Genomic DNA, 26,522 nt, shown 5'->3' with positions numbered 1-26,522 from the left:
GGGCCAGGCTGGAGATGGAATGAAGTCAGGCAGGTGGGGTCTGGCAAACTGGAGCGCTCTGGCCGGTGTCGAGAAGGCAGTTACCATTTGTCTCCAGCGGGGCGGCTCTTATAATTTTTTTTCAAGAGAAGCCAGAAATGCAGATTTAAAAAAAAAAAAAACAAAAACAAAACACAAAAGCTCTAGGTTTTAAATGTTGGTGGTGAATTCAAATTAAAACACTTTTATGTCCAGAACAAACCCCTACAGCAGGCCTCACACTTGTGGCCTGTTTTTGTCCAGGTGAGAAGCAGCTGGTGGCTCATGTGCCAAGAACTTGTTCTCAGAGCTCCCCAGTGTCCCCTGGGATGAGGTCGTTCACAGGACAAACACTTGCCGACAGGACCAAAGCACAGGAACCATGTGAGGAGGGGGTGAGCACAGGGAGGCCTGGGGTTAGTCCTGCATCTCGGTCCTGGGCGGGCCCCATGGCCCTGGGCCCCACGCCATCCCTCCACTGTCAGGACAGGGCTGCCCGTGCTCCCCTCTGCACACGGGTCTCCCACGCTGCCTGCGACAGCGGCTGTGGTTCCCTCCAGCAAACTCAGGCCTGGCTCCAGCCCCAGCGGCAGTGCCCCACCGGCTTCAGGGACAAAGGTGCACGTTACCTCACTGCACCCTGGGGCCCGGGCCCCTGCTCTCCGCTGCTGCCGCAGGTCTGCCGGAGCCGCACTGGCCTCGGCCCTGGAGGAGGTGGTCTCTGACACCTGGCTCCAGGCCCTGGGCTGTGGGAGGGCCTCGGGGCCGCAGGACACAGGCTGGGATTCCTGCTGAAGAGACCCCCCCCCCAGCCCATGAGCTGCCAGGCCAGAGTGTTTCCAGGACCCTGGCTCTGCTTCAAACCCTGCCCGTGCAGTGGGGTTACTGCCTTCTGCCCTCTTCATGGGGCCTCATCTCACTGAAGACCCCTCCCTCAGGGATCCTGAATGAGTGACTGGCAGGCTCCTGATAGGTCCAGGCAAAAGGTAAAGTCCTGGCCTGCCCAGCACACATCACCCGCTCCTCGCGCTCCCTGAAGGGTGCAGCTCCCAGATGCTGGCATCTCCACTTCAGAAGGACATGCTGACGTCCCCCGTGAGTTCCCATGGCACCCCAGCTTGCTTGCTTGTGCCTGCGTGCACACACACACACACACTCAGGCCCCAGGGAGCTAGAGCCAACAGGCTCGAGAGAAGGAGAAGAGGAGGAAAAGGAGGGGCAGCCGGAATTCCACTCCTGTGCCACGAGCATCCTGGAGCTAATTGGAAGCCGTGGTCCTGGCAACGCTGACGCTCCCCCTCCCCCAACTGACACCATGGCTGTCCCACAGCCTGACTGAAAGGGCAGAAGCTGGCCTCTGGGACCACAGCGGGGCAGGAGGATGTGGAACCGAGCCTGGAGCCTCAGATCAAATTCCACGCAGGGGAGCAGCTGCTCTTTTCAGCCTGGCCCACCCAGTGCAGGCCCCAAGGAAGCAGCCAGGTTGGGCCCAACGAAACAGAGAACCAGTCCTCACTGTTTGACCTAAGACCTAAGGGGAAGCCATCTGAGCCTGGCTCAGGCCATGAGAAAAATGAGGGGGTGGGGTGGGGTACTGTCTCTTTGTTCAGACGTTAGTCCTAAGTGTTAAAAATAACAGGTTGGGAGATAAGATAGTGCTGTCTCTGACACCTGCCATCTTAGGGGTGCTTATTTTTAAATCTCAGAATTAGCCCTGGGCCTGGGAGGAGGGGAAGGGGCAGTGAGGAGGTCAGAAGACCACAGTCCTCCCTCCCCAAGACATTCCACCGTTAGTCCTGCGGGGGGGGGGGGGGGCACAGAGAACAGGGTTGGGGGCTGGGGGCCACAGGTTCTGGCTCTCCCTAGATGCATGAGGAACTCCTAGCAAGTCTCTCTTGCTGTGCCTCAGTTTCCCTTTCTGTACAATTAGCTACCTGTGACTAGCCAGGGAATGAATGATGGACAGTAGCCCCTTCCGAGATGACTTCCTGGGCTGGGCAGAGAGGGTTGGGAATTGGTCTCCATGAGGCTGGTTCTTGGGACATGGCCTGTCCTCTACCTCCAGGCCATTCCTGCTGGCGCAACTGCTCTGAGTGAGGCTGGGGCCCCTGGACAGCAGAGCCCTGGGCCCTGGACAGTGCTACATACACGAGGAGGGTCGGGTTGGAGGCTCACCTGCTTGCTGGACTCCTCCCCTGTGCTCAGACTGTTCTCCTCGTCCTCCTCTTGGTCATCCATGTCTGACTCGGCCACAGCGATGGGCACGCACACAGGCTCTGGATCCTCAGGCGTGCCCTGGCCGGGCCGCTGGCCTTCCTCAAACCGTGTCTCCTTGTGGGCCGGTGGTGCCTTCTCTGTCCCTGGGAGTGGTTGGGGGCTGGAGGTGGCCACGCAGCTGGGCAGCTGGCCCTGGGTGGCGAGGGCTGCGGGCTTCTGAGGCCGCCGCTGCAGGAGCCCACAGCAGAAGTCCCAGGTGGTCCTCTTGATGAAGCGCAGGCCCCGCTGGATGCGGGCCAGGGCCAGCTGGAGGTTGTTCAACTCCCCGTCCTCGTCGGGGGCTGTTAGGTTGTCTGCGCTGAAGGAGCTGAGCAGCAAAGCCAGGAAGAGGTTCAGGACCTGGGGAGACAACGCCGTGCCCTGGGTGCTCAGCCTTGGCCAGAATGGGGGCGCCGAGGCCCGGGGACCTTAAGGACTGCCAGAGGCAAACGGCTCGAACCCTGGGCGCTCATCCTAACCCCCCACACTCTTGAATAGAGAGTTTGGCTGTAAAAGGAAAGACAGATTCTCATTCCTCCTCCCAAGGGCCCAGACACAGCCTGTGGGGTCAAAAAGGGAGCTTCAGAGGCTCGGAGGGGAAAGCAGCAGCCGCGTGGCAGACAGAACTGAGAGAAACGAGCACCGGGGTCCCTGCGATCTCCAGCCCGAGACGTGAGCTGGCGGGGGTGGGCCGGGCTGGTGGGTGGTGAACGAGCCCAGGGAGAGGACTGGGGCTGACTGCGTGGAGGCAGCCTCAGGAGTGGTGTGTGGTGCAGGCTGAGGCTGCAAGTGTGTGCAGAACAACCTGGGACCCCCATAAAAAGCACCACTACTGGTGAGTGTTGTGGGGGTAGCGGGGCGTGAGGCAGCCCGGCCACGGCAGCCATCTCCGCCAGCCCAGAGCTGCGTTGCTCGGCACCTGTCAGTGCAAGAGCAAGAAGACAGGTGGGGTTCAGACACAGCCATCGCCCCTGCTTGCTCGGTCCCTGGTGCGCGGCTCCCGGGCAAAGGCAGGGCTGAAACCTGAATCCATACCCAGGGGGCCTGCGATTTCCAAGGCATGACTGACATTTGATTATAGCCCAAGGCAGAGGTGGCAGATCTGCTCCACTGGCACCTTTGTGGACCTGTGTCTCTGAGACAAACGAGCGGAGTTCTGGTGCATGGTAGGGGCAGCAGGCCTGCCTGACCTTGTGGCGCACTACGGCAGAGCCTAGCACCTGATGTTGGTGGATCTGCAAGGTGGCTCTGGGCGCAGCACCTGGGGGACACCAGGCCGGGTGGCTGACATTTCCACGGCTGAGGTGGGGACAAGGGCAGCATCAATAAACTACTTCGTAAACCCACATAACGAGTAACAGACAACACCACAGAGGGCACTCCCCGGTGGACATGTCCTGCAGAGGAACACTCAGTGGCTCTTCCAGTGGAAGCTCTTGAATCCTGCCTACCACACACCGCAGATCAGAAGCTGGTCTGGAAGCCTCTATTCCAATGACAGGGGAGCAGACCCAGCCTGTCAGCGCTGTGACAACCACAGGGCCAAAAGGAGGCCTTGCTCAACAACCAAGGCATGCTCTGGTCACCACAACACTAACCACACCCCCAATCAAGGGGATAACAGCCAGCACTGCAGAGGAAAGATGTGGCAATCACCCGTAATAAAAACAACCCCCATGACAAAATAATGCCATGTGCAGCAACATGGATCGACCTAGAGATCCTTACTGGGGGAAAGAGGGGGGAAGGGATAAATTTGAGGGTTTGAGATTTGCAAATGTTAGCCACTATATATAAAACACAGATTAAAAAGCAAATTCCTCCTGTATAGCACAGGGAACTATATTCAATGTCTTGTAACAACCTTTAACAAGAGTATGAAAACCAATATATGTATGAATATACATGACTGGGACACTGCTGTACACCAGAAATTGATACATTATAACTGAGTGTAATTCAATTAAAAAAAAATCAAAGCTAGAGAATTCTCCCAGACTTCAGACAATACTAGAGCTATAGTAATCAAAACAGTGTGGTATTGGCACAAAAACAGACACATAAATCAATGGAACAGAATAGAAAGCCCAGAAATAAACCCACAGACTTATGGGCAATTAATCTTTGACAAAGGAGGCAAGAATATACAATGGAGTAAAGACAGTCTCTTCAGCAAATGGTGCTGGGAAAACTGGACAGCAGCATGTAAGTCAATGAAGTCAGAACATTCCCCCACACCATGCACAAAAATAAACTCAAAATGGCTTAAAGACTTGAATATAAGACTAGACACAGTAAACCTCTTAGAAGAAAACATAGACAAAACATTCTCTGACATAAATCTCAGCAATGTTCTCCTAGGGCAGTCTACCCAGGCAATAGAAGTAAAGGCAAAAATTAACAAATGAGACCTAATTAAACATAAGCTTTTGTGCAGCAAAGGAAACTATAAGCAAAACAAAAAGACAACCTATGGAATGGCAGAAAATATTTGCAAGCGATGAGACTGACAAGGGCTTAATTTCCAGAATATATAAACAGCTCATACAACTTAATAACAAAAAAACAAATAACCCCATCCACTGGACACCCGATCTGAGCCCCTGCTCTGGACTCAGACACGCCAGTCAGCGAGCTGGGGGTGAAAATTCTGGTGAAAGCAGTGGGTAAGGTAAGGTTGGGGTGCCAGGCCTCAGAAACTTGCCTTTGGTTTAAGGAAACACGCATTCACGTGGACAGTATGGGAAGGTTGAGAAGTGGGTACTCCCGTTTTGTCTCTACATGGAGGTGATCACTTTTGACACCTGGTGGCCTTTTTTTATGTCATCACTGGCGGGTGGGGTATGTGATGTGATTCAGAGTTGCTGTCCACACGGACCTCTGGTCTGGCCTGCCTCTGTCCCCGGTAGCCTACCCTGAATCCTCCCCAACATCCCTCACTCACGCCCGGCCTCATATCCCCTGGCCTCAAGCATCTGCAGCCAGGCCGGGGGCAGGGCGGGGGGGGGGGGGCCTGGGCAGCCTTGTCCACCCACCGAGGACATGAGAGCCTCCCCTGTCCCCAGCTTCAGAAGTTCGGCTGCTGCCAGTGCTTTCCCCGTCAATCACGCTGCTGCTCCCCAACCCCTGCCTGATCATCACTTCCCATTTCAATGGCAATCTTGCTTCCACCCACGCCCGGCAGAGGCCCAGTTCCTGAGGCGGCCAGGGAGGGGGCTGCGTGGGCTGCATTAACTTCCCTCCTCCAACAGCCTCTAATCTTCCCATCCCCAGGCAGATCCGCTCGGAAATCGCAGGCTGCGTGTGTGAGGGCAGCTCTGCCTGGCCCTGGGCTGAGAGCTCCAGGTACTTGCATCCTCATTAGAACAGAGTCTGGTGCCCCCGGGCTGGGCCAGGGGTGAGTGAGGGGCACCCCAACGGGCACCAGGTTTGAGGGGAGGGAAGGGGGGTTGCGAGGCCAGCCAAAGCTGGGTTCCATCAGCACTGTGCACCGATGCCTGCTTCCTCTCTGGGCTCCCTTCACCTGTGGGGCCTGAGGGAGACTGGCCCCACCCTGGCCTGGTTAAGGCACGTGGGAGGAGAAAGCAGGCAGGTTTGCAGAAAGGCTCTGGAATCTGCAGCCCACAGTACTCATACCACCTAAACCTCTCTACGAGCTGACGTGAGCCTCTGCTGCCCACACCAGTGGGAGCCAGACCATGCAGGGGCGATGGAGCATGTGTGGTCCTCCTGTGTTCCCCGGAAAGGTGGCTGCATGTCCACAGAGGACACTGACTTCTCCCTGAACTACTGACTCATCCCCACCCTTCTCTGGCATTCAGGGTTTGATCTCCCTCAACTCCAGAATTCCCCACACTGTAGACACAAGGCAAGATGCACCTGCTCTGGGACAGACAGGTGGTCATGGGCACCAAGGCCTGGGCTCTTCTTGACAGGACGGCAGGGACTCCCACCACAGCTACCCAGAGTGACATAAAAGGCTCCTATGGGCCCGCCTCACCTGGACCACCACCTGCCGGCATCTGTGCTTTGCTCTTCCTGTTCCTTCCCTCTCTAGTATCACCTATCAGGTCTGCTCCAAATCCACGCCTCCAGGAAGCCTTCCTTGATTTCCCCAGCTGAAGAGGATAAGCACCCATGGGCTCCTCCTTAATGGCTCTGACTATTTTGACCAGCTTGAAAGTCATCTCAGGCCTGTTTGCACTCTCCACCTCCTCACTCTCTCAAGTTGGTGAGAAATGTCAGGGCCACGGTGTGCCTAACACAGCATCTGGCACAGTATTTTGCATGCAACACGGGCTCAGCAAAGTTTGTCAGGCTGAATTTAAAAACCAGGTGATAAATCACTGACAGTAAGTGGTTAATGAGCAAATAAATAAATGTAAAGTGAATAAATAATAGATAAGTAGGTAAATAGGTGGGTGAATGAATGAATGAGCAAATGAAGAGTGATGTGAATGAATGGACAGCTCAGTGAGTGAGCAGCTAAATGGATGAGCAGATGGATGAGAAAGATGAATGAATGGGTGAGCCGGTTGATAGATGGATGAATGCAGAGGTGGATGAATGAGTGGAGGGATAGATAAGTGAATGGAAAAATGGGTAATGAATGGATGGGTGGATAATTGGGTGAGTTAATAGACGGGCAAATGGATGAGTAGGTGTGTATGAATGAATGCAGATTGATGGATGGTTGATGAATGGATGGGTAAGGGAATGAATAGATAGGGGGCTATCTGAGTGAACGGACAGATAGATGGGTGGGTGGGTGGGTGGGTAGCTAGCTGGGTGAGTGAATGGACAGATGGATGATTGAGTAGGTGGGTAGCTGGGTGGTTGAATGGATGTGTAGGTGAGTGAGTGTGAGGCCAGTGGCCAACTTACCACCAGGTTGCCGATGACCATAACAAGCAAGAAGACCAGCAGGCACAGTGACTGCCCAGACACCTCCATGCAGTCCCACATGGTCTCAATCCACTCGCCACAGAGGATGCGGAAGATGATGAGAAAAGCATGGAAAAAGTCCATCATGTGCCAGCGGGGCAGCAGGCCCGAGTCGCTGATGCGGTGCCTCAGCTCTGAGTAGTTCTTGCCAAAGAGCTGCATGCCCACCACGGCGAAGATGAACACGATGATGGCCAGCACCAGCGTCAGGTTCCCCAGCGCCCCCACCGAGTTCCCGATGATCTTGATGAGTGTGTTCAGGGTGGGCCATGATTTGGCCAGCTTGAAGACCCGAAGCTGGGGAGGAAGAGGTCCTTGTGAGGGGCTCTGGATCCCACTCCCCATGGACACCCTTATGCCCCTAGTTCCTGCCTGAAAACCTAGGGAGCCCTTAGAGGTCACGGACACCTGTTTCCCCCTTTTCCCTTCAGAGTTTCATCAGGCTCTGCCCTAGGAGTCAGGTCAAAAGCTCCAGACTCTCCTCCGCAGTTCAGCCCTTCTCTTTTCCCCACATCAGCCTTCTACCCACCTTGATCTCACTTCCAGGAACCTCCCAGTAGATTCCCCCCGTCATAAAGTGTCCCTCTTCCAGGCCCTTCCTCATCAAGTATCCTTCCAGGCCAGCTCTAACCATCCCTGACTCGCCCAGTTGCCTCCATCTTTCTCTCCTCAGTCATCGTCATCATAGAGAAAGGGAGCTGGTGCTTAGCATTTATCGAACACCTATACTGTGCCAGGCCTGGAGCTTAGGATGAGTCAATTCATGGCACTATTATGACCTCATTTGACAAATGAAGAAGCCAAGCCTTAAAGGTGGAGTAATGTCTAAGTCCCTTGGCTCATGGCGGTGGAGTCGGAATTGGAACCCACAGCCTGGGCTTTCTCTTCTCCCCTACCATCCTGCCTTCCTAGCCTCAAGTGAAGCCACCTCCTCCAGGAAGCCCTCCCCGACCTGCCTCCAGTCCCACATCTAGACCTCTCAGACATTTTGAACTCCAAGTGTGGCCCACAGACCCGTAGCTTTGACATCATCTGAGACCTGCTGAATTGGCATCTGCAGTTTAACAAGATCCTCAGGCAATTTGTGTGTGGATTTAAGTTGCAAAAATGCAGATTCCAAAATCAGCAGGTAGAGTTACAGAGGAGCTGTTGGCAGACTTGGTTCCACCTGATACTTGCCATGTGGCTGTGGGGCTTAGTCTGCTTGTGAGTGGAATGGGGATGGAGGAACACTAACTCCTCTCCTGGGATCCTCACAAAGGGGGCATGTTGAACCATTATGGGCTTCGCAAATCGTCAGGATGGCCACCCCAATTGCTCTCTGGAGGGAGGGGTATCTCCTGTCTTGCCCTCCTCTGTGCCCCCCGATCACCAGCACTGGGGTATCTAGGAAAAACTGCTGGGTGAAGGCATGAAAGATCAGAGTAGGGGTGACTGACTGGTGACCTTGGAGAGAACATGCCTGGTGCCCCAGGCCCCCTCCCGCCCCCTGCTGGGCCCAGCCGGGTACCAGGCGGAAGGAGCGAAGCACCGACAGGTTGCCCATGCGGGACAGGCCCAGCTCCATGAGGCTGAGGATGACGATTATGCTGTCGAAGATGTTCCATCCCTCCTGGAAGTAGTAGTAGGGGTCCAGGGCGATGATCTTGAAGGTCATCTCTGCTGTGAAGATCCCTGTGAAGACCTGGGGAGGGAGTGGGAAGCAGGGGTTTCCAATGTTCGGGCTGGAAAGAGCCTCTGGCAGCGGGGGCACCCTTCCTCCTGACTCTCGCTCCAGCAGGGTCCCCCGCCTGGGCTGCCAGCTCCTTCTGCACCCAGGCTCCCAGTGGGTGCTTGCTTGGCCATGGCTCAGCCCCCTGGGGGCTCGGTGCCTTCAGCCAACTCCACTGTTCCCCGGGTGTGACCTGCCAGTCTGGGCCTCAAAGACGACTGGTGCCACTGGTGGCTCTGCAGGGACTCAGCGCTGGGAGGCACCTGGGATCCGGGGAGGCTGAAGGCGGGCTGTGACCTGCCCTAGCTCCAAGCCCCTTAGAGTCCGCGTTACCCAGGGATGTTTCCCCTGCTCCGTGCATGCCAAATACCACACTCCCACAAACATGCCTGCTTTCATGGGGCGGGGCCTTTTCCCGCGCTGTTCCCACTTCCTTCCTGGCCACCTGCTGACTCTTCTCACTGTGATAATAATCAGCCACAATCTCCTGAGGGCTTGATTACATGTTAAGAGCTGGGCTAGAGTGTTTTGTGTATGTTGCTTCTTTTGGGCTGTCCGACAATCTGACAAGAAAGGCATCATTGACTCCACTTTACAGGTAGGAAAACTGAGGCACTGAGAGGTTAAATAACGTACCTAGGGTCAAGTAGCAAGCATGTAAATTTGTGAACCAGATGAACTCATCCCTATCCTTCAAGATTCAGAGCAATCACTCTCTGTTGGGACAACTGACGTCCTTCAAAGTCCAAAGACCCCCATTCCTGGGCTCTCAGATGTCTGACATTCTTTACTGGGCATGTTTTCCCTAACAAACTAATAGCCCAGGTAATGCCCACCTTCTCAGAGTCATAAACCCCACCGCCCTGCACAGACCCTCAATCTCTTATCTCACCTGCAACCAATCAGGCACCTTGTGACCTTCCCTTATAAGACACCCCCATAACTGGCCCCTGGGACTCACAGGCACCGCTTGTCTGTGTGGCCCCCTGTTGTCTATGACAGCAGACACTAAGATACTCCTTTCTAGTCCTACACTTAATCTCTGGTAAATTCTTTCACCACCCCAAGCACATCACCACGTCCCCATACGGGCCGCCTGGTTGTGTCCCACAACATTTGATGGCCTGAACATGGCTAGGATGCCAGGGAGCCCTTTGGGCTTCTCTCTCTCCCCGTATGGGGGTCTCCCCCTGGCTGGATTGGACGCTCTGCTCTGGAGGCCAGAATCGTCAGGGCAGGCTTTCCTCTTATGCTTTCCTTTCCTCCCTCATACTTTTCTGTTCTTCCCTAGCGTTCGGACGTTCCCTGGAGTCTTGCTGAGGACTGAGGAACCCTGGCTGGGCTGCTCTCAAAGGGCTCTGAAACTCGGTCTGACAGATGGAAATGACCAGTAGTAATGAATGAACGTGGGAAAGGTGTCTTGTCTTTTCTAACCCTTCTCTCCCCTCCCTCTTCCTCTGTCTCGCCCTTCCTCTGACCCTGGCCCTCGACACACTCCTTGGTCCCAAACCACGTTGTGCACCTCTGCGCCTTCTCTCTGCTTTTGGGATCAGGTCTCCACACGGCCGTGCCTCCTGCCTTCCATCACCGCGCCGGTGGGTGAGTCCCCCCACTTTTTCTTTGCTTTTCTGCCCTTGAGCTGGTTTTGGCTCTTGCGCTGGTTGGCTTCTCTTTCTTGGGGGACACCCAAAGTAAGAGGAGCCAGAAGTTTAGCCTTTCTCTTTCTAGGGGATGCTCCAGAATAGAGTCTGCACTGGTTTCCTTCTCTTTGCTTCTTCTAGTCCCAGGAGCTCACCTTTGGGCTGCATTTTAAAACACTGGGATAAGTTTGAGCTTCAGATCTTAAAGAGATAGTGACTTGTCCTCTTCTGTAATACATCCTGGCCATAATACCGACTTCCAGATCAAGAGGCTTGGCCCCTTAATGGAACCCTAAACTCTAACATCATCTTTCAGCCTAATCTCTTGTCGCAACTAGGGCAAATGGTACGAGGTCTCATGTGTCCAAACCTTTATGGCTCGCTCTCAAAACTCAGATCTGGTTCTGTAAGGGACTGTCTGATTAGAACTTGTATTGGTCAGTCTGTGACAGCCATGCATGTATGTGTTTTGTACCTTGTGCTCTGTCTTGTGAAATGGGAAATTCTGGTTCTGTTCCACCATGGAGCCGTCTTGGGCAAATTCTGTCTGACTGGGAAGATTTAATTGTGAGATAATACTGTGTGGCCACAATATTCTTTAGACTCCAGAAAAATTGGTTTAGGGAAGCTTTTTAAAAATTACAAAACTGGTTCTTTTTGAATTTTCAGTTAGGAAAAAAAACTAGATACTTCTTCAAAATTCTAACCCTGAGAGAACAAAAAATATTCCTAGGAGAAGAGAGATAAGAAAAGAGACAAAAGGCAAGCCAGACAGACAGCGGCCACCGCCACTGCCATCGCTCATTCCATGCCAGGACCAGAGAGAGGTGTGGCTCCAGAAATAATCCCAAACCCACCAATCCTTTCACCACCCCCCAAACCTCCCTCACTTACCTTAAGAGACTAGGAAGTATTTTAAAAACCCCTTTTTGCTGGCTTTTAAGGGAACAAAGTCATTCTAGGAGGAACTTGCCTATGAGATGCAAAAATTCTACCTGGTCTTCTCCAGGAACCCTTAGCTCACTATCTTTTTAAATTGCAAATTTTGGAAAGGGGGCAAGGCACAGCCTAGGAGAAGCTGTCCTGCCTCGGGGGATTGTTACAACGTTTAACTGAATTATTTCTAAAGCTCAGTAATCTAAATATATATCAGGATCTTACGCAGAGTTAAAGTTAATCCAGTTGTTAGGTTTATGGTCAACTACCTATATCCAGTAAACTTCTGGGTTACCTTGGTGGATTGCTCCACTCTAAGGGTCTAACTGGCAGGCCCTTAGGAAGTGCATTCTAGAAGAAAGAAATTATAGTTCTGTGCTGGCCCCTAGTAATATTACTAGGTGGGATTCTCTCACTCGGCCAATTAATACCCGCTCTAACCCTGGCGATAGACAGGAAGCTTCTTCTAAACTTGCTCAAGCTCAAGCAAAGCAAGAAGTGGCACCTGGGAGCAGTTAGCCAGAGGTACAGTGCATAGGCTATCTGTGATTACAACGGTGTAACTCTAGATGTGGGAAGAAGCAACTAGAGGGAATGCTTTCCTGGACTGTAACAGGCCAGAAAGACGGACGGTCCGGAGGCTTTTTGCTCCTGTTAGTAAGGCCTAGTCCTGCAACAGCACGTTGAGTGGCCCGTCAGTGAACTCCGCGCCTGACCTAGGGATGAGCACTCCGAGCACTGCGGGAGGAAAGGGTCATGAAATGCCTCCCAAGCCACAGTCAAGTTCATGATCATGAGGGCACGTTCCATTCGCCTCGACAAGGATTAAGTCGCAAGCTACTGAAGTCGCTGACCTTCGGTGCGCTCTGAAAGGAGGTCAGGGCGGAGGTCGGGAATGAGGCACTCTCTGCTCTGGGAAAACTGGTGAGACAGGCCTTCAGATAGTTAGACATTTTCAGATTTTATGAACCCAAATTGTTGCATCTCCTCGTATTTAGAAAAGCACTAAAATCATTAATGGTAACATCTACCTAGGCCACTAAGGAAAGCTGTCTTACAAAAACCACATGGCTCTTAACGTCCCACCCAAGCAGGCCCGTTCGCAGCTATAGGTTCTGAGCACTGGACTTACACGCCTGCTATGTTGGGTATGGCAGTGCTTACGGAAACCCAGTCACGAAACAGGTCTCTGGCTTGTTCTCCAATGCTTTTTCCTAGATCTCTGAAGGGAGAAGGTCTTTCTTTTCAGACATTCTCAAATTTCTTCTGTTTTTACTGGGTTTAGCTTTTTATTTTGGTATCCGCCTATTTTTATGCTGTATTCCTCTCTTACAAAAATTATTGTCTCTGAGGTCCAAGAACTTAGGAACAAATATACCTTCCTAACAAGACTGTCGCCACGAACCAAGCCAATATCCTGGTGACGCAGCCCTTGGATGACACTGGGGCCTCCTTTCACTCCCACCTTTAAGGCTGCCGGGGTGTAGGAGCCCCAAAACCCCAGACAGACTGGCACCATAGGCAGGGACAGTGCGACGCCCACAGTTCAGCAGGAAGTAAATACGGAAAAAGGGACTCTCACCCCTGTTCCAAAGATTTGTCACTGCCAATCTGTCGGGGGAAATGAGGGGCCAAATGACGTCCTTCAAAGTCCAACACTGACCCCCATTCCTGGGCTCTCAAAGGTCAGACATTCTTTACTGGGTATGTTTCTCCTAACAAATTAATAACCCCAGGCAATGCCTACCTTATCAGAGTCATAAACCCCACTGTCCTTCGTGGACCCTAAACCTCTTACCTCACCAGCAACCAGAGACTTGTGCATAAGGCGATCAGGTATCTTGTGACCCGACCCCATAAAACACCCCAACAACCGGCCCTCAGGGCTCACGCAGGCACCCCTCATCTGTGTGGCCCACTGTGGTCTACGACAGCACACCCTAATGAACTCCTTCTTACTCCCATACTTTATCTCTGGTAAATTCTTTTACCAACCTGCGTGTCAGCATGTCACCGCCCAGCCGTGCCACTGTGCCTACAACACTCTCTCTTCTGGAAAGTACCTGAGGTAGGCAGAGGCTGGACTTCACCTGCTTTGTTAACTCGAGTCCTGAGTGGCCCAGCTTCGGCCAGCAGACAGCCACAGTCAAGGAGCCCACCGTGTGGTGGCCCAGGCAGCTGAGACCATGGCTAATGGCTCTGAGTTGTGCCAACTGTTATGGCGGGAACATGGTCTGGGAAGAGGGCCTATCCCAAGGGCGTGTGACTGGTGGGAAGTTGGGGCCTGGAGTCATCTCGAGGGCACTGAGGAGGCTCTGAGGTCTTCTGCAGGGGAGGCCTGAGGTCAGAGGGCCAGGCTGCCTGGGGACAGTGCCGGGGCTGTGGCAGCTGTGGCGGTCAGAAGCAGAGGCATGGCTGAGGCACCTCTCTGGGGTCAGCACTCAGGAGTGGGGATTACCCCGTCCTGGGTACCTCCCCTGAGGGGACTCTGTGCTGAATGGAGAGGAGAGGCCCTAGTCCTTCCTCCTTTGCTCAGACGAGGCCCTGAGGTAGTGGGCTGGGGGGAGGGGACTGGACAGCAGGATGGCAGGTGGGCGGGCACCTCTGCACTGCCATACAGGGCACCACCCATCAGCCTAGCCCTCGTGACTTCAGTGGTCCCTTTAGTGTTTGTGTTCAAAGGGAACACTTCTACCAGCTGGGGTCTTAGGGAAGGAGGAGCCCCTGGAATCTTCCAGCCTCAGCTCAAATTCCTGGGCTGCCCGCACATGTGAAGAGGCATCCTTGGCTTCTGTCCATTTCCCCAGCACCCATAACTTTTCCATCCCTCTGACCACATCTGCTGTTACTCTTCCAGCCATGCTTGCCTCCTCAGGGCCTTTGCACTTGCTGCTCCCTGTCCCTGGATCACTCCTCCCCCATCCACAGGACTCATTCCCTTCAAGTCTCCACTTAAAAGGCACCCAATCAACTCAAAAAGCTTCTTGATACTTAAAATCGTGGCCCTGCCCATCAAACTCCTTCTCCCTCTTCCTTACTTCATTTTTTGTTCCCTTGTATACCACCATCTGACATACTATACACACAGCTGTGTGTTTGTCTGCCGAGTCTCCTCCAGTTAGACTTAGAAGTTCCACAACAGGACAGACCTTTCCTGTCTTTCTGAACCTGGAACAGCATTCAGCCTCTAGGCGGTCCTCCAATATTGGTTAAATAAACACGCAAGTGGTTGGGCCTTAGACCTCCTGCAGTGCCCAGCTCCACGCCCCTTCTTCTAGAAGCCCTTCCCGACTCAGCCAGAGTCCCTGCACAGGGCGTCCCTGGGTGCCCCTGAGGGCTAGATTGCCCCTCCCTTGCCCCCAGCCCTCAGGTCTCCCCGGCCCCCGCCTCAGGATGCCAGGGTGGGTGTGCTCTTACGGCCAACAAGGACTCATACTCATTTCTGGGGAAAGAAGCTCAGGAAAGATCCCCCACCTCACTTTGCCTAGATTTGCAGCTTTTTTGACAATAAAATAGTAGGTATTAGGTGGGGTTGGAAGTCAGGAAAAAAAAAAAAGGCAGCCACTTTTGGGCACTGTGTTTGGGGACGTGATGAGCAAAAGATCCTGTCTACCTGGAAGCTCTTCGGAAATGCAGAATCTCAAAGACCCTAGACCTGCCGAATCAGACTGCATTTTTGACTAGATTCACAGGCGATCTGTAGTTTGAGAAGTGTTATTTTTGAGTACTGGATTTAATTTAAACTTGGTGTACTTTGGAACCCTCTACAGATCCTTAAAAATGTTGATGCCTGGGTCCCACTCCTAGAGATTCGAGCTGAATTGGAGTAGAGTGCCCCAGTATGAAGTTTTTAAAATAAACTTCCCAGGTGATTCTAATATATAGCTAAGCTTGAGAACCACTGCTCTGAAAGTCCATCAATTTTGTTGTGACTCCTCCTTCCAAAGGCTCACCACTGACTTTCTAAAGCCATGAGATCAGAGCTGGATGGTTTAAGATGTGCAGAGAAGGGCAGCCAGTCCCAAAGCAGGGTCTGCCGTGGTGTGATCTGGGGCCAGCTTCTCCATCTCTCTGAGCCTTGAGTGTCCTCATATGTAAAATGGGGATGATAATAACTCCATAGGCAGTTTCTAAGAATTAAGAGCTAATGGATGTCAAGTGGATGCTGCCTATGAGAGGGCGGTTATTGTACACATTGGTCTCATTTATGATGGTTACTGAGAGTGGCTGAGAGCTCCAGGCCCAGGCAGGGGCTGCTTTCAGATGCAAACAGCTCTGCACACTTTAAGGTCTCCCTGGGACCTGGCAGACAGGCTGTGAGTGTGGGGACCTGCTTCCCCTGACTCCTGGCAGGTGGTCCACTGAGCCATCAGGGCTGCTCGTGGCTTCCCAGGAAGTAGGAGGGCGTTTGAGGAACCCAAACTCTCCTGATATTGGCTTATGTCTTTTATGATCATCCTGTACACACTGTAAACTTGCTCTTGAAACATAATCCCTTGTGAACATCCTCCCAGGCCAATTAAACATGACCCACAGCATCATTTTCTTTTTCCTTTTTAGAGGGATAAAACAGTTGTGGGATATTCCATTGTACAGATGTGCCATACATAGTTTTACCATTGCCTTGCGATGGGCCTTCTTTTGTCCCTATTAAAGAAATTGCCCTAATAAATCCCTTCCACATACATATTTTAAAACAACCTGCTCAATTCTTTTCTAAAGATAAATTTCTGGAAATGGAATTGCATTGTCAACAAGTGTTTTTCGAGATTCTAACACATAACTGTCAAATGAGTGTCAGAGACAGGTTTTAACCAATTCCATGAGCCACAAGGGGCAACTGTTTCCCTCTTAGAGATGCTAACCCTGGGGATTCCAGTCCCACTAACCTTTCCACTCTAACAGGGCAAAGGCCATCTTTTATTGTTGTTTTGTTGGACATTTGTTTGATTTCTGTTATTCCCTTTGGTGAAACTGCCTACTCATATCCTTTGCTTATTTTTTGATTAGGCTGTTTGCCCCTCTTTGGTGTTCATTAGAAATGTGCTTTATCTGTTAAGGGTATTATCCTTTGTGTGTATTGCAATTATCTTGCTTTGTCATTGTATTTTTTAAAAATTACAAAATATCCCACTTTAGAGTGAAGGACACACACAGACTGAAAGCGGGAGCACAGAAAAAGATACTTCATGCAAATGGAAATGACAAGAAAGCACGAGCAGCAATACTCCTATCAGACAAGACAGACTTTAAAGCAAAGACCACAAAGTAAGATAAAAAAGGACACTACATAATGATCAAAGAAGCAATACAAGACGAGGGTATTACCCTTGTTAACATATATGCACCCAATATAGGAGCACCTGAATACATAAAACAAATACTAAGAGACATAAAGGGAGAAATTGATGGGAATACAATACTAGTAGGAGATTTTAACACCCCACTCATGTCATTAAACAGGTCTTCCAGAAAGAAAATCAATAAGGTAACAGAGATACTAAATGACACAATAAAACAATTAGACTTGGTTGATATTTTTAGGACATTACATCTCAAAAAAGCAGAATATGCATTCTTTTCAAACGTTCATGGAACACTCTCTATAACAGACCGCATACTTGGGCACAGAAGAAGCCTCAACAAATTAAAGAGTACAGAAATTATTTCAAACATCTTTTCTGATCACAATGGAATTGAACTCTAAATCAACTATGGAAACACAAACAAGAAAAAACAACAGCATGGACTCTAAACAACATGCTACGAAAGCACCAGTGGGTCAACAATGAAATCAAAGAAGAAATTAAAAAACACTTTCACACAAATGACAATGGAAATACAACCACACAAACTCTAGGGGATGCAGAAAAAGCAGTACTAAGAGGGAAGTTCGTAGCGATATAGACATTCCTCAAAAAAAAAAACAAGGACAATCTCAAATAAACCACCTAACTTACCACTGAAAAGAATTAGAAAAATATGAACAAACAAGGAACAAGAAAAAAAAAAAGAAATAATAAAGATCAGGGAGAAAATAAATAAAACAGAGATTTAAAAACAATAGAAAAAAATCAATCAAACCAAGAGCTGGCTTTTTGAAAGAGTAATAAAACTGACAAACCTCTGGCAAGGTTCACCAAGAAAAGAGAGAGGACACAATTATACAAAATAAGAAATGAAAATGGAGAAATTACGACCAAATACAAATAATCACAAAGGGAAACTAAAAACAACTATATAACAATAAATTAGAGAACTTAGAATGAATGGACAAGTTTCTAGAAACACACACTTACCCAAAACTGAATCAATAAGAAATAGATCATTTGAACAGACTGATCAGTAAAGCGAAACAGAATCAGAAATGAAACATCTAGTTACAAAGGAAAGAGGGTGAAAAAGGATAAATTTGGGACTTTGAGATTTGTAAATGTTGGCCACTATATATGAAAATAGATTAAAAAACAAGTTTCTTCTGTATAGCACAGGGAACTATATTCAATATCTGTAATAACCTTTAATGAGAAAGAATATGAAAACAAATATATATATATATATATATATATATATGCATGACAGACACATTGTGCTGTATAGCAGAAATTGACACATTGTAACTGACTGTACTTCAATTAAAAGAAAGGAAAAATAAAAGAAATAGATTGTTTTAACAGACCTATCACTAGCAGTGAAATAGAAACAGCAATCAAAAACCTCCCTGCAAACAAAAGTCCAGGACCAGATGGCTTCACAAGGGAGTTTTATCAAACATATGAAGAAGAGCTCATACCGATCCTTCTCAAACTCTTCCAAAAGACTGAACAGGAGGGAATACTCCCAAACTCATTCTACGAAGCTAACATCACTCTGATACCAAAGCCAGACAAAGACACCACCAAAAAAGAAAACTATTGGCCAATATCGTTGATGAACATAGATGCAAAAATCCTCAACAAAATAATTACCAAACAGAATCCAATCACACAAGAAAATGATTATACATTATTATGATCAAGTTGGGTTCAACCCAGGGACACAAACATGGTTCAACATATGTAAATCAATCAATGTGACACACCACATCAACAAGAGAAAGGACAAAAATCACATGATTATCTCAGTCGATGCAGAAAAACCATTTGATAAAATTTAACACTCATTTATGATAAAACCTCTAACTAAAGTGAGTATAGAGGGAACATATCTCAACACAATAAAAGCTGTTTATGACAAACCCACAGCCAGGATAATACTCAGCAGTGAAAAGTTGAAAGCCTTTCCACTAAAATCTGGAATAAGACAAGGATGCCCACACTCACCACTTCTATTCAACCTAGTCTTGGAAGTCCTACCACAGCAAGCAGACAAGAAAAAGAAACAAAAGGCATCCAAATTGGAAGAGAAGAGGCAAAATTGTCACTATATGCAGATGACATGATTCAACATATAGAAAACCCTAAAGGTCCACACACAAGCTACTAGAGCTGATAAAAGAATGAGACAAGGTAGCAGGGTATTAGATGAACATATAGAAATCAGTTGCATTTCTTTACACTAACAATGAAATAGCAGGAAATGAAAGTGAACAATCCCTTTTAAAACTGCATCCAAAACAATACAATACTTAGGAGTAAAACTGACCGAGGAGGTGAAAGACTTATACGGGGAGAACTACAAAACACTGATTAACAAAATTAAAGAGGACTTAAAGAAATGGAAAGCTATCTCATGTTCTTGGATTGGAATAATCGATATTCTTGAAATGGCCATACTGCCCAAGGCAATCTACAGATTCAATGCGATCCCTATCAAATTACCCAGGACATTCTTCACAGAACTAGAACGAAGAATCATAAGACTTATATGGAATCACAAAAGACTCATAACTGTCAAAGCAATGTGGAAGAAAACTTATGAAGCAGGAGGAATAATCATCCCAGACGTCGACAGTACTACACAGCTACAGTAAACAAAACAGCCTCGTATTAGCATAAAATCAGACGTACGGATCACTGGAACAGAACAGAGAGACCAAAAAACCCCCATAAACCGACGGGCAATTATCTTTGACAAAAGAGGCAAGAATATACACTGGAAAAGACAGTCTCTTCAGCGACTGGTGTTGGGATAGCAGCGTCTAAGTAAATGGCATTAGAACACTCCCTTACACCAAGAAAACCTCCTACAAGAAAACATAGGCAAAATATTCTCTGAAATAAATCTTAGCCATGTTCTCCTAGGGCAGTCTACACAGGCAATAGAAATAAAAGCAAAAATTAACAAATGGGACCTGTTAAACTTACAAGCTTTTGCTCAGCAATGCAAACCACAGGCAAAACAAAACGACAACCAACGAAATGGGAGAAAATATCTGCAAGTGATGTGACTAACAAAGGTTTAATTTCCACAATATACAAACAGCTCATATATCTTAACTGCAAAAAAAGTACAAATTAATTATTAAAAAACAAACAACCCCATTGAAAAATAGGCAGAAGACCTAAACAAGCAATTCTTCAACGAAGACATACAAATGGCCAATAGGCAGATGAAAAAAGCCTCAATATCGCTAATTATCAGAGAAATGCAAATCAAAACTACAATGAGGTATCACCTCACACCAGTCAGAATGGCCACCATTCAAAAGTCCACAAATGGTAAATGCTGGGGAGGGTGTAGAGGAAAGGGAGCCCTCCTTCACTGCTGGTGGGAATGTAGTTCGGTGCTCTCGTTATGGAAAACAGTCTGAGGATTCCTCCAAAGACTTAAAACAGACTTACCATGTGGTCCAGCAACCTCACTCCTGGGCAGGTATATATCCAGAGGGAACCTTAATTCAAAAACATACATGCACCCCCAAAGTTCCAGCAGCACTATACATAATAGCCAAGACATAGAAGCAACCTAAATGTCCATCAACAGATGACTGGATAAAGAGGTTGTGGTTTATTTCTACAAGGGAATAGTACTCAGCCATAAAAAACAATATAATAAAGCCGTTTGCAGCAACATGGATGGACCTGGAGATTTGTCATTCTAAGTGAACTAAGCCAGAAAGAGAATGAAAAATACCACATGATATCACTCACATGTGGAATCTAAAAACAGAGAAAATAAACAGGACACTAGTAAACTCATCTACAAAGGAGAAACAGACCCACAGACAAACTAAACAATCTTCTGGTTACAGGGGAAAGGGGGTAGGAAGGGATTACATTTGGGACTTTAATATTTGCAAATGCTAGCCACGATGTATAAAAATACCTTTAAAATGAACAAGTTTCTTCTGTATAGCACAGAGAACTATATTCAATATCTTGAAACAATGTTAAATGACAAATATTATGAAAACGAATATATATATATGTATGTATGACTGGGACATTGTGCTGTACACCAGAAATTGACACATTTTAACTGACTGTACTTCAATTAAAAAAAAAAAAACCATGGTATTGGTACAAAAACAGACCTATAGATCAGTGAAATAGAACAGTGAGCCATGAAATAAATCCACAAACTACGGTCAGTTAATCTTTCACAAAGTAAGCAAGACCACACAGTGGAGTAAAGACGGTCCCTTCAGCAAATGGTGTTAGGATAATGACAGCTACGTGTAAATCAATGAAGTCTGAACACTCTCACGCCACACACAAAAATAAACTTAAAATGGCTTAAAGACTGAAGTAAGACTACACCATGAACCTCATAACAAGAAAACATAGGCAAAACTATCTCCAACAAGAATCTTAGCAATGTTCTCCTAGGGCAGTCTACCTAGGCAATAGAAATAAAAGCAAAAATTATCAAATGGGACCTAATTAAACTTACAAGCTTTTGCACAGCAAAGGAAACCATAAGACAAACAAAACGACAGCCTATGGAATAGGAGAAAACATCTGCAAGTGCTGCAAAAGACAAAGGTTTAACTTCCACAATATATAAACAGCTTGTACAACTTAATAACAAGCAAATAAACAACCCCATCCAAAAATGGGCAGAAGACCTTAACAAGCAAGTCTCCAGTGAAGGCATACAAATGGCCAATAGGCACATGAAAAAAGCCTCAATATCACTAATGATCAGAGAAACGCAAATCAAAACTACAATGAGGTATCACCTCACACCAGTCAGGATGGCCATCATTCAAAAGTCCACAAACAATAAATGGTGCAGAGGGTGTGGAGAAAAGGGAACCCTCCTACACTGCTGGTGGGAATGCAGCTCGGTGCACCTGTTACGGAAAATAGTATGGAGATTCCTCCAAAGACTAAAAACAGACTTAACATATGATCCAGCAACCTCACTCCTGGGCATTTTATATATCCAGAGGGAACCTCAATTCAAAAACACACAGGTGCCCCAAAGTTCACAGCAGCACAATATATAATAGCCAAGACATACAAGCAACCTAAATGTCTACTGACAGACCACTGGGATAAAGTTGTGGTATATTTATACAATGGAGTACTACTCAGCCATAAAAAAGAATAAAATAATGCCATTTGCAGCAATATGGATAGACCTGGAGATTGTCTTTCTAAATGAAGTAATCCAGAATTAGAGTGAAAAATACCATATGACATCCCTCATATGTGGAATCTAAAAAAAAGACAAAGGAACTTATTTACAAAACAGAAACAGACTCAGATATAGAAAAGAAACATGGTTACCAGTCGGGAAGGGGATGGGTAGGGATAAATTCAGAGTTTAAGATTTGCAGATACTAACTACTATATATAAAATAAATACAAGTTAATACTGTATAGCACAGGGAAGTATATTCAATATCTTATAGTAAGTTATGGTGAAAAAGAATATGAAAATAAATATATATATGATGCTTTATGCTGTCCTCCAGAAATTGACACATTGTAAACTGACTATACTTCAGTAAAAATATACAGACACAAAAAAAATTACAAAATATTTTAAGCACATAAAAGGTATAGAATAATATGAGTTCCTTTGTACTTACTACCAAAGTACCAAATACTAACTTTTTGCCATATTTCCTTCAAATTTTGTTTTACTTTTCCTTGCAAAGTAATAGCAAAGACTTAAATAGCATGTACTGTATGCCAGGTACAGTACTAGTGCTTTAAGTATATTGAATCACTAAATCCTCACAATAACCCTATGAGATATTATTGTTCATATCCCCATTTTACAGATAGGGAAAGTGCGATACAGAGAAGTCAAGCCACTGGCCCACATGATGGAGCCTGACGTGATCCTTAACAGTTGGCTTTTGCTGCCAAGTCTTCACTACCACGTGCCATCACAGGTAAAACCCTGGGACAGAATGACACAGACTTGTATTCACTCCAGGGTAATCATCAGCCTGAATTTGACGTTTATGACTCCCATGCATGTTTTCATAGTTATGATGTATAGTATTTTCGCATTTTTTTAAAGTTGATGTAATTGGACCATGTCATATGCGTTCTTTTTTGCAAGTTCCTTTTATTCTTAACATCATGCTTATGAGACTTATTCACATTGAAAAATGTGTATGTATTCTTTCCAGTTGTGCACAGTATTTCATTGTATTTACTTACCCACTTTTAAGTGGATGGATTGATACTTTCTTGATTCCAGATCTCCCTGTGACTGGCAGTGCAGCAAAGGGCTCTGCTGCACAGTGCATGTCTCCTTGTACAGACGTGTGAGACTTTAGGAATATATATATGTCTGAAACTGTTAAGTTATAGGGTATGCAGATCCATGATTTATTCACCAGATACTGTACAACTGTTCCCTGAAACGTGCCAAATCCTCACTCTTACAAAGTGTGAGTTCCCACTGTTTCATATAGTTGCCAACACAGAGAAGTTTATTTTTGATTCTCTTATGGGTGAGAAATAGTATCTCAATGTTGATTTAATTTGCATTCCTCTGTGTTTTTCATTTGTTTACAACCATCTAAATTTCCTCTTCTGAGATTTGCCTGTCATTTCCTCCCTCCATTGTTGTGGCTGTGTTTTTGCCATTGGGTTGTCCCTCATTTCCTTATTGATGCGTAAAGCATTCAATGTATAATCAGTACTTTTAAGGACATCAATTTCTAGTTTGCGGCAGTCATTTTGCTTTGTTTACCATATCCTTTACTGTACAGATATTATAAATTTTAACATAGGTATATTTAGCAATCTTTTCTTTCACAGGATAAACATTTTGTATTGTTGAAGAAAGCCTTCAACCCCCAAATTTTAAATGTTTTCCCCCATTTTTATTCTAAAAGCTTTAAAATTTTATTTTATTGTCTTTAGGTGTTGAGTTCAATCCCCTGCAGCTAATTAATGAGTATGGCGTGGGTAGGGATCTACATTTATTTTCTGCCACAGAGGTAACCATTCTTCCCAGCATTATTTATTGAATAATCTATCCTTTCCCTTCTGATTTATCATGCCATCTCTGTAATTCACCAAGTCTCCAAACACGCATTTTCTATTTCTGAGTTCTTAATTCTGTAGCACTGGTCCATTTTTCTGTATTTGCACCAATACAAAATACTATCATGTTTTAACTACTATGGCTTTATAATCTGTCTCATACGTGGTAGGGTAAGTTCCTCACCTTATTCCTTAATTTGTCTTGATAGACTTTACTTTTCCATGTGAATTTTAGGATTGCCTAGTCAAGTCCCATGAAAAAAAAATGTGTTAGGATTTTGATCGAAATTACATTAAACATCTAGGTTAATTTGGTAAGAACTGATATCGCTATGATATTCAGACTTTCACCCATAAAAATGGCGTACCACTCCACTAATTTAGCTCTTTTTATATTTTTCAATGATTTTATAATTTTTATATAAAATTTATAATCGTCTACACTTATTCCTAGATTCCTCATCGTTTTTATTCCTATTTTAAGTATTAACTTGTAGAAATTATTTTCTCCAAATGATCACTGATGCTGGCTAGAAGCAGAATAAATTTTAGTATCTCGAGCCTGTACCTACCAACATGGCTGAACTCTAGTTCCAATAGCCTTCCTGTAGATTTTCTTGGATTATTTCTATGGATAACAACATAATCTGGAAAATAACGTTAGATCTGTTTTCCTTCCTTCTCTCTCCTTTTCCTTCTCCTCCCCTGCTGACAAAGACCTCCAGTTTATTTTGGACTGGACGCAGTGGGGAACAGAGCCAGAGCTGCAGCATAGCAGCAGAGGGCGATGGATGAGCACACGAGCTCTGGCTGCAACTTGCTTGGACTTGAATCTTGGGTCTGTCACTTCCCAGCTGTGTGAACTTGGTCAAGTTATTTCACCACTCTGTGCCTCTGTTACCTTATTAGTAAAACAGTGGTAATAATGATAGCACCTCCTAACTGGTTGTTATCAGAAATGAGGTGTTCAACAAGCATTAGCTATGATTACCAGGATCACTTTGTGTGTGAGTTTTTTAGGCATAGGTTCCAGGAAATTTCTGGAATAAATCTGAACTCCAGATCTATATAGGGCCAAGTTCACAGTCACAGGCTTTTAGAGGTTACTTTTTCCCCCCTCCTCTCCAGCGCTGGCTGAGACAGACAACTTTCCTTCTTCATCATTTCCCGGGGTCAGTGTGTGGATTTTTTCTAGTTCACCCTTTTACTGAACGTGGGGTCCTATTCTTATGGGGCTACTCAGTTCCAAACCCTACCCGCACTGTCCCAAAGACAAGTCTCGTCTATGCACATTCACTGAAATCTAAACCCCCAGGATTACTCAAATCAGCACCTGTCCCACCCTCAGGGCAACTACAGAACCATTTCACATGTTTACTGCTATAATTTTTAAGTTCCTCTTTGTTTTTGGCACTTGAGAATTTCTGTTACCTTCTCATGAACTTTGGTATGCATGTCAAAGAATGTTTGCTCTAGTCTTTTTTTTTTTTTTTTTTGCTATATTCTTAATTATTTCAGTTGGAGACGTTGCAGGCTTTCTTGGGCACAATACTGCTAGGAACAGAAGGTTCATTTGCCTTTTATCTTTGTTTATATGATGAGCTAAATGTTAGTTAAATCTATCAATCTTCTCCTTTATGTAATTTGTCTTCAGTGATGTGCTTAGAAAGGCTTTTTCCATATCAAGATTATTTACCCATGCTTATTTTTGTGGTTTTGTTTCTTTACATTTCGCATTTAAACTGTCTAAAATATATTAACTTCAAGACAATCAAAACCTTACATATTAGCAATAAAGCTACCCAGACAAAACAAAATATAGCTATGATCCAACTACGTGGTCTATCAATACTAACTGAACTATGAGTTTAACACGACTGCAATTCAGTCACAACTTAACGCCCAGAGAAGCCACCAGGGCTCTACATCACTTTGACTTGCTGCTCAGTCCAACCCAACAGTCACATTCCACTGAAACTGCATTCAACTGAAACCCTGCATGACCACCACCTGGAGACTACCCAACACAAGGCAGGCACAATTGTACCACGAGACTCCTACAGACTAAGATCCAGCTTTCCCTTCTGTTTCTGTACAGAAGAAAGAAAGAAAAGCAGAATTACAACAAAATGGACTCACATTTGTGGGAAAAAAAAAATTGAATAAACCTTGTAGAGAACTATCCAGAATTCTGGACATGGAAAGCAATAAAGGCAGAAATTCCTCACATTTCACAGTGTAGGAGACCTGCTTGCCTTTGGGGGTCACCTGTGCAGCTGGGACCGACAGGGCTGGGTCTGAGGGAGGAGAGAACTTGGATGGAATGTCCCCCTCCCCCGACTCAACCTCAGTGCCGATCTCAGGAGCTCCTTTCAGAAGCCAGCAGGCTCTTTGCAGCCCTGTCCTAGGATCTCCTGGAGAGGGGCCGACTCTGTGTTGGCCTGGACAGACCAGGAGGACCCTGTCCCTCAGAGTCAAAAGACACAGCTACATGCCCAGTTCTGCCACCACGATATCACCTCTCCAGCCTCAGTTTTCCAACTTTAAAGTGAAGAGGTAGGACTTGATTTGGTCTCCAGAAAAAAAAAAATCAGAATTAGAACCCAGGCTTTCTGACTT

At 46.7% G+C, this 26,522-nt stretch overlaps 1 protein-coding gene across 1 annotated transcript in view; it reads right to left on the bottom strand.

The window, feature by feature from the left end:
* Positions 1–26,522, bottom strand: part of SCN5A (sodium voltage-gated channel alpha subunit 5) — a 100,476-nt gene that overhangs the window by 24,679 nt on the left and 49,275 nt on the right. Inside the window, exons 15-18 of the mRNA XM_031469975.2 lie at positions 8,729–8,902; positions 7,159–7,515; positions 2,194–2,634; positions 648–809 (exon numbers count right to left, since the gene is read on the bottom strand). Coding sequence (XP_031325835.2) covers positions 648–809; positions 2,194–2,634; positions 7,159–7,515; positions 8,729–8,902 — 1,134 coding nt within the window. The remainder of the gene's footprint in view (positions 1–647; positions 810–2,193; positions 2,635–7,158; positions 7,516–8,728; positions 8,903–26,522) is intronic.

The sequence above is a fragment of the Camelus dromedarius genome, chromosome 17, assembly GCF_036321535.1.
Source record: "Camelus dromedarius isolate mCamDro1 chromosome 17, mCamDro1.pat, whole genome shotgun sequence".
In the NCBI taxonomy this organism is placed as follows: Eukaryota; Metazoa; Chordata; class Mammalia; order Artiodactyla; family Camelidae; genus Camelus; species Camelus dromedarius.
This window is presented reverse-complemented; position numbering and strand designations above follow the sequence as displayed.